Genomic DNA, 13,074 nt, shown 5'->3' on the forward strand with positions numbered 1-13,074 from the left:
CAAGGAAGCAAATGGAACGGTGGATGTAAAGTACAGAGTGCTAATTTAATCTCTGTTTTGTAGTCCTGATGAGAGATCATGGCACTTTGAACTAAGGTCATGGCAAAAGGATGGAGAAAGGAAAACAGATTGAATATTTACATAGACAATGGGATTAATTTGATTATTGGATATGAAGGTTAAGAAAGAAATGTGATAAGGATGAAGAAATGCAAGGCAGGTGTGTGATGGTTTTATAATCAGATGACAATGTTGTAAGAAAAATGAATTTGCTTTTGAATAAGCTGATTTTATTGGGATATTTTGGGCACTCAGGTAGAGATCTTGAGTGGGGCAGGGAAATACGAAGTTGTATTTTAACAAATGTCTGGAGTAGACATGGAGAATTATTGTTAATATTAGCAGTAATTAAAATTATGAGATATGAAATATTAATGAGAACATATAGAAACAATGTAAAGAACAATGAGAAACTAGAGAGCTCTAGGAATGCTTTTCAGAAAACTGATGGTGGTGATTTTTTTTTCTCCTTCTCTCTGTGAAATAGTTTAGTTAGTATTTTAGATACTTAGTGTATTTGGAAGTGTTTCCTTAATGTTTTCTATATAATGAAATATATATGCTGTGTACTAAGACAAATATTGGACTGATGTTAGATATGAAAGGTACCTAACTGCTCTAAGTAAACATAAACTTGTACTTAATTGGGAGACTGCCTGTACTCAGTTTATAAGAAACATCTGCTATAATTTACGATTGAAGTAGAGGAGGCTTATATTTGTCAGACTCATTTATGTGTAAATGAAATATTTATATTTGTTTGCTTTCAACTTCTGTATATATATTTTGTTTAGTTAAAATGATTCCCAATCATTGACAGATTTTATATACTCATGGTTGCAAATTATTAAAGTGAAATGGTATAGATTAAAATCAGCCAAGGGAAGAGGTGTATAGGACAGTGTCCATGAGCATGGAACTGCCAGTTGTCCTCTTCCAATGGAACTGTGCATTTGGTGTTTATTTCTCCAGTGATAAGATGAGACAGTAAGTGTGGAGACTTGCGAACCGAGGATGCACCAGAGTTTTCATTGTGGCCAGTCATGTATACATGGTGGCTAATGTCACCATAGTCACTACAAGAGTGACCTTAGACTCTAGTTCCTTTAGATCAGTGGTTCTCAACCTTCCTAATGCCACGACCCTTTAATCCAGTTCCTCATGTTGTGGTGACCCCCCCGACCATAAAATTCTTTTCGTTGCTACTTCAAAACTGTTATTTGGCTACTGTTATGAATCGGACGATCCACAGGTTGAGAACCGCTGCTGTAGATGGTGAGCTGATACTGTATGATGCAGACTACCCAGAAAAAGAAATTACTCATTGCCCTCCTGACAATTAAAAACTTTTGTAGTACTATGTTGTTTATATTCTTGCCCATAAAATTCCAGGAGGAAGTATAGGTATCTGCTTTTACAGGCACCCTGGATGGTTCCAGCACCCCTCAGAGGTAGTACCACCCACTTTAGAAAAATCTGGGATAGACCATCTGGTATGGTCTAAAGCCCCTAGGTAACTAAAGACACTACTGTGAGACAGGCCATTCCAAGAGTTTACAAACTACCTCCCAGGAGCTGAAATACAGAGCAAGGTTACTTGACTGCACACCCTCCATTCAGCATCCCATGTAGTTCAAGTTATTTACAATATATAATGTTTCTGAAAGTCAGACGCTAGTCTACCTGAAGCGTGGTCCTTGTTTATTTCACTCTTGTCTTTGTCCTACATATGCTCCAGGTCCTAGCAGATCCTTCGGTACTTCACTGAAAATGAATAAATATCTTGGGTGTGAGAGGACCAGAATGAGTGTATCTTGTACTTTTTGTTATTGTGAAAGTTATCTAAGATTATGTAATTCTACCTACAAGCATAATTTTAAAGATATATATCACACTATTGCTTTAAATCATAAGTAGAAATTATTCTTATCACATTTTTTTGGTCAAAAAATCACATAAGTTTAATTCTTTTTTTTTTAAGTTGAATTCTTTTTGTTTCCTCAGGGTCAATGTTACTATAATTGGTCTTCTATCAGAATTAATGGGAATTTTTTGTGGTTTAAGAATGAGACAAAAAGCTTTTAGATCATTTAGCAATAATGGAGGAGTGTGTTTATAATGTGGATATTAAAAGCCAATATTTTATAATGATTTTCCTTTTTACTAATTTATCCAATTTTGGGGAAATATAAAAGGAATTTGGATTATCCAATTTGAAGAAGAATGTTTATCATTAATATTAAACATCTTTTAATATAAAAGTAATTCAAAGATGGTTGAAAAAATTTTTGTGGGGTGGAGCATGGCGGAAAAGCAGCACAAACAAAAACTGAGAAATCCAAATCCAAACACAATTCTGTCTTGCTATATAAATTATCACTCATATTTTTGAATATTTCCTTTTAGTATTTTTCTTGTATAAAGTTTTAAAAATAATTGTATTTACAGTGTGTATGTTTTTTCATTTTACTGTCATTTTTATAAACATGTTTAGGTCTTGAGAGTAGTGTAAATTGATCCTTGCTTGGCATTTATATTTAATAGTTACTGGTGATGCTCAGGGTTTTCTTTTAAAAGAAATCATTTTATTAGGGGCTCATACAACTCTTATCACAATCCATGCATACATCAATTGTGTAAAGCACATTTGACATTCATTGCCCTCATCATTCTCAAAACATTTGCTCTACACATAAGCCCCTGGCATTAGGTCCTCATTTTTCCCCCTCCATCCCCGCTCCACCCTCCCTCATGAACCCTTGATAATTTATAAATTATTAGTTTGTCATATCTTGCCCTGTCCGATGTCTCCCTTCACCCCCTTTTCTGTTGTTCGTCCCCCAGGGAGGAGATCACATGTAGATCCTTAAAATCGGTTCCCTCTTTCCAGCCCACCCTCCCTCTACCCTTCCAGTATCGCCACTCACACCACTGGTCCTGAAGAGATCATCTGCCCTGGATTCCCTTTGTTTCCAGTTCCTATCTGTATCAGTGTGCATCCTCTGGTCTAGCCAGACTTGCAAAGGAGAATTTGGATCATGATAGTGGGGGGGGGGAGGGGAAGCCTTTAGGAAGTAAAGGTAAGTTGTAATTTTCATTGTTGCTACATCACACCCTGACTGTCTTGTCTCCTCCCTGAGACCCGTCTACAAGGGGATCTCCAGTGGCCTACAAATGGGCTTTGGGTCTCCACTCCACACTGCCCCCCTCATTCACTATGGTAAGATTTTTTGTTCTGATGATGCCTGACACCTGATCGCTTTGACACCTCGTGATCACACAGGCTGGTGTGCTTCTCCCATGTGGGAGTTGTTGCTTCTGAGCTAGATGGTTGCTTGTTTACCTTCAAGCCTTTAAGACCCCAGATGCTATATCTTTTGATAGCTGGTCACCATCAGCTTTCTTTGCTGCATTTGCTTATGCACCCATTTGTCTTCAGGGATCGTATCATGGAGGTGAGCACACAATGATATGATTTTTTATTCTTTGATGCCTGATAACTGATCCCTTCGGCACGTCAGGATCACGCAGGCTGGTGTGCTTCTTCCATGTAGGCTTTGTTGCTTCTGAGCTAGATGGCTGTTCATTTACCTTCATGCCTTTAAGACCCCAGACACTATATCTTTTGATAGCTAGGCACCATCAGCTTTCTTCACCACATTCACTTATTCAGCTGCTTTGTCTTCAGCGGTTGTGTTGGGAAGGTGAGCATCATAGAATGCCAATTTAAGGGAAGAAGGTATTCTTGCATTGAGGGAGTACTTGAGTGGAGGCCCAATGTTCTGCTACCTTAATACTAAACCTATAAATATATGTACATAGATCTATTTCCCCATCCTCATATATAAATATATTTGCATATGTACATGTCTTTATCTAGAGCTCTATAAATGCCCCTTGCCTCCTAGCGGTTTTCTCTATTTCCTTTGAATTTCCTCCTGTCCCACTATCATGATGCTCAGGATTTTCTTATGTTAAGGTCTATGTGTGGTGAATTAATCTTTGATACTTAAGGTGGCTCAGTGGAGCCAGTCCGGTTTACTAGTTAAGAGTCAGACTGTTCCACAATTCTTTCTTCCATTTTCCCAACCTGTTACTTTCCTCAAGTTACTTAGTCTCCATGCCTTGTATACTGGGGATAGCAGTAGTATCTTCATACATGTTAATGATGAAGACTATTGAGTCATTCATTGTGCTCTGAATCTTTGTAACTAAACATCATACCAGATTTCCAATTCAGTAAGTTTATCCCTAGGTGTTACTGAAGGTTAATGTGATGGAAAATGCTGCTGGTGTAAAAGACCTGAGAGGACTCAACCTTGAAAATCCTGTGACGTGCAGCTTGACTCTGCACACACGAGGTTGCCATGAGTTGACTTCAACAGCATTTCAACTTACAGCCTCCAGAAAATGTTTCTTCTCCATGGGAATATCAAGTATTGGAGGAAAACTAGTAATGGTTGGCATAGGTAACAGTTGAGTGAATGACATACAGGGTCATTATGTTTATAGTTTGAGCTCTATTGTTCTTTTTAACTAAATACAAGCAAACAAAAAAACTACCCTTCCCCAAACAAAACAAAACAATCTTCAAAACAAGCCATGTCCACTGCCATGGAATGCATACCAACTCATAGAGGATTCCCAAGACTAAATCTTGAAGAGAGCAGATAGTCTCATTTTTCTCCCAAGCAGTGGCTGTTGGGATTGAACTGCCGCTCTTGTGGTTTACAGCTAATGTCTAATGAGCTCCTTTGCCACCAGAGAGTCTTTGCTGGTAATTTGATTCCAACTCATGGCGACCATGTGAATAGGGTTTCTGAGGTTGTATGTCTTTAGTGGAGCAGATAGCTTCATCTCTTTCCCAAGGTGTGGCTTGTGTATTTGAACCACTGACCTTGCAGTTAGCAGTCCTAATTTTGTTTCATTGTGCCATCAGGGAACAAATTAGTCTTTAGCACCCCTCAAATTATGCAGTTTAACTTGTTTAGTAGAGACAGCAATGCAAGAGGAACTGGAAGATAAGCATTTTTAGTTCTGCTGCTTTGTGATATTTATTAATTGTGGGATCTTGAGCAAATCAATTATCTCCTTTGAACCTATTTCCTCATCTATTAGCATTAACCCTCCCTCTTTCAGAGATGGCATGATGATTAGTTGAATTTTTTGTGTGAAGTTGGGTTGATACAATGAAGGCAGGATATACAAATGGAAACTTTTTATTCATATAAAAAGATTACTGAGAGAATACATGCAGAAATCTTAATACAGTGTTCGGGGTAATCATTATCTTCAATAAAAGATAACTTTCTGTCATTGTTCAGAAGATGTCTACTTTTTTGTATGTAAGGTTAGCTCCTTTTATTTAGGTTGTTAATTATGAATATATGATAAAATTGCTTATGGATATATTGAAAGTATCTCTTTTGATTTATATCCCCTTCTATTTGTGTTTCAGACTCCTGGGAGAGTTGGCTCTCAAGGTTCTGATTTAGATTCATCAGGAACTCCTATAAACACAGATGTCAATAATGAAAGTTCTTCAGAGGTATGAAAGTTAAATCTAATAATAGAATTCAATTTAAGTGAAAGTTAACAATATTTAGAGTAACAATTGGCTACTTAAACTTGTCTTTTGTGGAAGAAGTTTTCATAAAGTTGCAAATTGGAATATGACTTTTGAATCATAATTGCTTAGTCTTGAGGAAGTTTGTTAACACTGAAAAAATAGTACTGTATTGTCAATTTGTTTTTAATGTTAATGTATCAACATAATGAAGCCTTCTTTTCAATCTTCTCATAAAGAATACCTGATCAGTTATCAAGTTATTTGTATGTACTGTGAGAAAATTCTTAACTAATGAAAAATTAAATTATAAAATGTATACAGCTGGCCTTTGCATCTGTGGGTTTTCCACATTTACCAAAAAGCAACCAAACTCACTGCCGTCACGCTAGTTCTGATGCGCCTATAGTGACCCTGTAGAGCAGAGTAGAACTTTGGAGTTTCCATGACTGTAAATCTTGAGGGACAGAAAAACTAATATTGTTCTAAGATTGAATCGACTGGCAAGTTCCAAATGCTGACCTGATGGTTAGCAGCCTAGTATATACCATATATACTCGTGTATAAGCCGAGTTTTTCAGCACCAAAAATGTGCTGAAAACTGGGGATCAGCTTATACATGGGTCAGTGGCATGAATGGATGTCATCTGGTCAAGCCCGACTAACAAAAGGAGGAAATCTCATGAAGCCTGACATAGAGTTAATAGCAAAGTGGGTTCGAGATGCATGGGAAGACATCCCAGAAGACATGGTGCGACGTGCTTTCCAGAAATGTAGTATTAGTAATGCTATGGATGGCTGTGAAGACTGTGCTTTGTATGAAAATGACAGCAGGGATGGTGATGATGGCGATCTCAGTGAGGACAGCGTCTATGATGACCTCACACCAGCGGAAGCCCTGCACTGGGATCCAGATGATGATGATGAGGAATCCAGTTTTGCAAGATTTTAGCTCTTTACATTTTAGCTTGGTTGCTGATTGAGCTCAAGGAATAGTACTCTTAAGGTATCATTGTTGATACTTTATTGTTTTTGTGAACCTATTTTCCACTTACTGTGCTGGTTTACTAATGTTAAATGACTTGTCCTTTTATTTATACTTTTTATTTAAAATAAATATTTAAATACACTACCCCCCATGTCTCAATTTTTAGTAATTTTATTTTCATTTGTTTTGATTATTGAAACTCACCAATAGCTTCTGCATTTTCCACCTTAGGCTTATACTCGAGTCAATCAGTTTTTCTGGTTTCCCAGGTAATAATTAGATGCCTCGGCTTATACTCAGGTCGGCTTATATTCGAGTATATACGGTAATCTGCTACACTACCAAGACTCCTCTCCCCTGCCGTGGAATCAACCAATCGAGGATCAAAAATATTCAGGAAAAAATTATCCCTAACGACCATTTAAATGGTCAAAACAATTCCTCAAAAGCAAAGAGGAAGTATAGTATTTAGGTATTATACGTAATCAAGAGGTGATTTAGGTATTATAAGTAATCTAGAGATGAATCAAAGGACATGGGATATGTGCAAATAGTACGCCGTTTTATGGAAGCAGCTTGGACATCTATAGACTTTGGTATTCCTAGTTGTCTGGACCCAGTCTCAAGAATACTGAGAATTGATTTTACAGTATCTATTGACTTTTAAAACTTTTTCACTAATGTGAAAATATTTTAGTTCATTTAAAAATTAATGGTGAATAATCAAATTATTTCTTATGATGTGACCCTGCCCAATATTTGGCCTCATGAAGTGATCACTGAAGATATGAGTGCTATAGCAAAGAATGGTGAGGAATTCAGATACTGCCTGGCTTTTAGAAAGAAAAGCATTAGGGTTTTAAAGTCTTGTCTTAAAACAAGTGGCCATCTAAGTGAGAGGTCAGCTAAGTCCCCATGGAAGGAGTACACCAGCTTGTGTGATCCAAGGTCAGAGGAAAGATTTATAGTAGAACTTAAATTCTGAGCAATTGGTTTGAAGAAAGCGGTGGAAGTCAGTGAAAACGCAAAATCTGTTTGCAGAGTTCCCACATGATTTAAGCCTCTGTTGAACTGCCCCAGTGTGTTTGTGAAACTATAATTGTTTGTGGGAATAGAAAGCCTTTTCTCCCATGGAGTACCTGGTGGTTTTGAACTGGTGACCTTGAGGTTCCCAGCCCAACTTGTAACCACTAGACTACCAGCCCTACATCTTATAATTTGTTTTCCATTTGGCCCTGTTTTAAATTTGTCCTAGTTTCCATTTTCTGTGTTCTCTTGGATTGAGATTTTTCTGTGTTTTATTTTGTTCTTGTTGGATGTTTTGTACGATTTTCTTTTTATGAAAAATGAGACAGCAAGTAGAGCAGTAGCTCCATAGGGTTATGGCAGGGGAGGCAGTGAGGGAAGAGGGGGGTAATGGAGAGCTAATAATAATTGTTACAAAAATGAAGAAAATGTTCCAAAATAGATTGTGGTAATGATTGCACAACTCTTTTTAATAGATTTAAATCATTGAATTATATGGTATTTGAATTTTATGCCAATACAATTTAAAATAGTATTGGTGAAAATAAATGACAGTCTAAAAAATAAATAACTCAAATTTCATTTGAAATCAAATTTAGACTCATATTTTAATTACATAAATAATAATTTCTATTGTAGAAAACAAAGATGAGAGAACATAAAGATTACACATATACTGCCATTAAGAGATCAGCATAGTCACAATTACCCTGAAAATTCTTATCAGTTGTTCCTCTTAAGGCCCACCCGTATCATTACCCCATCCACTCTGCTCACCAATTCCCTACCTTTTGCTAAGAAAGACCTGTATAGCTTTCATCTGTTTCTGGGTTTGTCTGTCTTTTTGTCCATGTATCTCTTTGTTTGATCTCTCTGGTCATCTGGCTCTCCATTTTTCTTGTCTTTATACGTATGTATGTTCATTGTTCAAAGATTTCATAAAATTGGGAGAAGAAGAGATGTTAGCAGTTGAACTTAATATTAAGACTAGTTTAAGGATATATCTTGAGAAAAAGATTCCAAACTGTGATCATGATATGGGCTCAATGTACTGTTATAATCCAGGAAGAGTTTTTAGAAGTAATTGTTGACCTCATTTCCAAAGCAAGCAATACCCAGTGAGCTTTGAGAAGTCTGTGGGAATTACTGATACATATCTATCTTAATGTGATCATTTTCCTATTCTATTATATAATTATTTTGTATCTTCTTCTCGATACTCAAATATTCCGCATCTCTGATTGTCTTTTCATCTTCCCTCAGTTATAGCTTATGTCATCGAAAAAGTAGAAGCCATCAGATTAAAGTCTTTCTTTTGCCCCTAAAGATATATTTGCATATCTGTGGCAGTTACATAATTTCATGTCAACTTGATAAATAGAGTGAAGGGGTGGAGTTTAGCCTGTCAATCAGGTCACAGCCTGATTGATGTCTCCTTGTGGGCATGACCTTCTCATGGAGATTTTGGGGACTTTCTCTCTCTCTCTGGAAGTGGGCCACATTCTCTTTCTTTGCTTCACTTTCCTGTGGAGGAGACACTCAGAGCTGGAGGAGTCAGCGCTGAGATGCTTCCATTGGCATTGGGTACACAAGACTTTCTACCCACTGGCCTGTGATCTTTTTGAATTCAGCATTATTCCATGTGAGTCTGAAGAGGAATTTATGGACTAGTATCAGACATATGAGCTAATACTGGATTATGGACTTGATCTTGACTTGGCTGGGATGTTTTCTCAATATACAATTGCTCTATGACATAAAGCTCTCTCACCTATATGAGTGTCTTAGATTTATTTCTCTAGTCAATCTGGACTAACACATGGAAGATATGTCTCTTCTCTAATTGGGGATCATTTTTCCCCTCAGTGCTCTAGCTTTTCCTACTTAGATGTCAGATGTCATTTCATTTTACTTTCTCCCCTTCCTTGCTCACTGGACTTTGGCCACTCTGGCCTTCTTCTCCTTCCTTAAACAAAAAGAATCTAGTTCAAAATCTTTTTACTTGTTCTGTCTGCCTAGAATAGTTTTTTTCTGGTTCATTAAATGGCACCCTTTCTTAAAAATCCTTGAAGTCTCAAGTCAGTTTATCACATCCTTAGAGAATTTTTCCATTTAAAATACTTCAGGAATAATATCTGTCCAGGCTTGTTGGTATTGCCTTGGGTTGTTACATAGATTAGGTAATATGTAGATTGCTATAACTGCTCTTGTCTTCAACAGCGCTAAGTCACTCTCTACCTAACTCTTCTTCCATTTGAAGTTATTTTTTTATTTAAGTTTTTTTAACCAGTTCTTAAGAATTCCATTTTCCTGGACAAATCTCAAATTGTATCATATATGTCTTATTGTGATAGTACTTTTTCTAGTAAATTTTTCTAACTCATATCTGGGGTAGATGCTGTGCCCATGTACTTCTTGGAACCATATTTTCTATGCTGTTGGTAATGATTATTATTGTTTTGAAATTTATTTATCAAGCATTTATTGTGTGCCAGACACTGTTTTGGATGCTGTAGGTCAGGTTGACTAGAAAAACAAATTCAGAGACACTCATTATTGTGTAAGAAAGAGCTTTATATCAAGCAGTAATTATATATCAAGAAAACATCCCAGCCCTGTCCAAGTCAAGTCCATAAGTGCTACATTTTTAGTCCCTAAGTCCCTTTTCAGATTTATGCAGTCACATGCAATGATGCAGAATGCAGGAATACCACGAGCTGATTGGTGCAAAGTTTTGTGGGTCAAGGTTGTTGGAAACATGGCAGGATTCACGTAGCTCTCTGTATGGCCAGCAATCAGGAGAGTCAGGAAAGAGAGAGAGGAAGGTTCCCAGGGCTCACTTTATGAGAAGGCCAGACCCACAAGGACGCACCAGCAGGCTGTGACATGATTGACAAGTTGGATACCTCCCCTAATCTTCAAGTTGAAAAATTATGTAACTACCACATATGCCAGAGATATAGAAAGGAAGGGGTGCGTGGGGCAACAAACCGAAGGCCAAGGGAAAAACAAGTGCTCTAAAATCGATGGCGAGGAGGGCGTAGGATACCTAGTGGTGCGTGATCAAGTGCAATGTAGCCAAGAGGAATTAATGAAAGCTGAATGAAGGTGAAATATTTGGGACAAGAGGGACAAGTAGTGGAACATGGGGAAGAAAAAGAAAATAGAGGAAAGAACTAGGAGATAAAGGACATTTATAGAAGTCTAAATACAGGCATGTACATATGTAAATATATATATAATGATAGGGAACTAGATCTATGTACATATATATGTGCTAAGTATTAAGGTAGTAGACGGACATTGGGCCTCAAGTACTTCCTCAGTGCAAGAACACTTTATTTTAATAGCCTGGTTTTCTGTGATGCTCACCTTCCCTGCATGATCGCTGAAGACAAAATGGGTGCATAAGCAAATGTACTGAAGAAAGCTGATGGTGTCCAGCTATCAAAAGATATCGCGTCTTGGGTCTTAAAGGCTTGAAGATAAACAAGCGGCCATCTCGCTGGGAAGCAACAAAACCCACATTGAAGAAGCACACAAGCCTGTGTGATCATGAGGTCTCAGTGCGATCAGGCATCAAAGACCCAGAACAAGCAATCATATTGATGTGAATGAGGGGGAGGGTGGATAGAGACCTAAAGCCCATCTGTAGACAGTTGGACATCCTTTCACCAGAAGGGTCACAAGGAAGAGATGAGCCAGTCGGGTTGCAATATAGTACTGACAAAACATACAACTTTCCTCTAGTTCCTTAATGTTTTCTCCCCTCTACTAGCATGACCCCAATTTTACCCTACAAATCTGGCTAGACCAGAGCATGTACATGGGGACAGATAAGAGCTGGAAACACAGCAAATCCAGGACAGATAAACCCCTCAGGACCAAAACAAAGCAAGCAAACACCCCTCAGGATCAATAATTGAGAATATTGATACCAGGAGAGTAGAGAGAAGGTGGGGGGAGATAGGGGAACCTATTACAATGATTAACAAATTAATGCCCCGCCCCAGGAGGACGAACAACAGAAAAGTGGGTGAAGGGAGACGTTGAGCAGTGTAAGACATGAAAAAAATTATAAACTATATATGGTTCATGAGGGAGGGAGCGGGAAAAATGAGTTGATACCAAGGGTTCAAATAGAAAGAAAATGTTTTGAAAATGATGATAGCAACATATGTACAAGTGTGCTTCACACAATTGATGGGTGTATGGATTGTGATAAGAGCTTTAAGAGCCCCCAATAAAATGATTTTAAAAAGTGAAAATCAACTTTATTCATCTGGAAAATAAAATTCAAGCAATTTTTAGCAAACTAAAAAGTAGTGAATAGTTTTAATGGATTGGAAGTTATATTTCTGTGGGTGGAAACAGGTACACACACAATGAAAATGTGCAGTGATAGACTGTTGATATTACTAGGGAAAAAATCTGGGAAAGGGACACAGAAGTGTTTTTGACTGGTTGTGATTTTAAGTGTGGTTGCCAGGGAAGACTTCTGTGAAGGAAGCTAAGAACAAGCTAAGACTTTGGTGAACAAGTAAGAACATCTGAAGGAATTGAGGGAATGAGTCTCATGGCTTTCTAGGGTAAGCGTGTTCCAGACACGTGGAACAAGAGCAAAGGCTCTGTGATGGAAGCACGCGTGGCATGCTCATGAAAGAGCAGTCAGGGAGCCAGACTAACCCCACCCCAGCGAGTGAGCACAGATAGCCCCTAGCTCAGAAAGAGACCTCTTTGAAGACTAAGGTGCACCTGACACAAACCATGGTATTTTCAATTGCCTTATAGATGTGGAAGCTAGACAATAGATACGAAAGACAATGAATAACAACGTATTACTTGAATATTGGTGTTGGCAAAGAATATTGAAGATGAAATGGACTACTCAAAGAACAGGCAAATATATATTGGAAGTACAACTAGAGGAGGGTGTTGAGGGTATCATGCGGTGTTTTGTTCTATTGTATATGAGGTCGCTGAAAAATTTTTGCTCTGAGTGAGATGGAAAGCCATTGGTTAGTTCTAAATGGGCGTGACAAAGGTTTATGTACATTTCTGCAGAATCCATTTAGATTGTGTTGAAAACAGATTGTTAGGGTAAATATAAAACAAGAAGATGGTTAGATTGCTAATGCAGTGCACTATGTATGAGGTAAGCAGCCTTGGTGATGTAGTGGTTAAGCAAAGGTTGGCAGTTCAAACCCACTAGTCATGCCACAGAACGAAGATTCGAAGTCTGCTTCTCTGAGTTGGAATGAGTTTACCTTACTGAGTTTAGTTTTAGTTTATGTGAGACTGAATCTTTATAGAAGCAAACTGCCAGCCTTTTGTTTAGCCTTTCAGTTGCTGAGCACTTGAACCCACAGACCTCCCAGAGCTGCAACTTCCCTGACCAGCAAGGTGCAAAATGTAATTCTGCATATTTTTGTAC

The 13,074-nt window shown here is 37.9% G+C and overlaps 1 protein-coding gene across 1 annotated transcript in view; it reads left to right on the top strand.

The window, feature by feature from the left end:
* EEA1 (early endosome antigen 1) overlaps nucleotides 1-13,074 on the top strand; it is a 150,581-nt gene that overhangs the window by 25,532 nt on the left and 111,975 nt on the right. The window contains exon 2 of the mRNA XM_075551182.1: nucleotides 5,519-5,608. Within this exon, the coding sequence (XP_075407297.1) occupies nucleotides 5,519-5,608 (90 nt within the window). The remainder of the gene's footprint in view (nucleotides 1-5,518; nucleotides 5,609-13,074) is intronic.

Source organism: Tenrec ecaudatus, chromosome 6 (genome assembly GCF_050624435.1).
Source record: "Tenrec ecaudatus isolate mTenEca1 chromosome 6, mTenEca1.hap1, whole genome shotgun sequence".
In the NCBI taxonomy this organism is placed as follows: domain Eukaryota; kingdom Metazoa; phylum Chordata; class Mammalia; order Afrosoricida; family Tenrecidae; genus Tenrec; species Tenrec ecaudatus.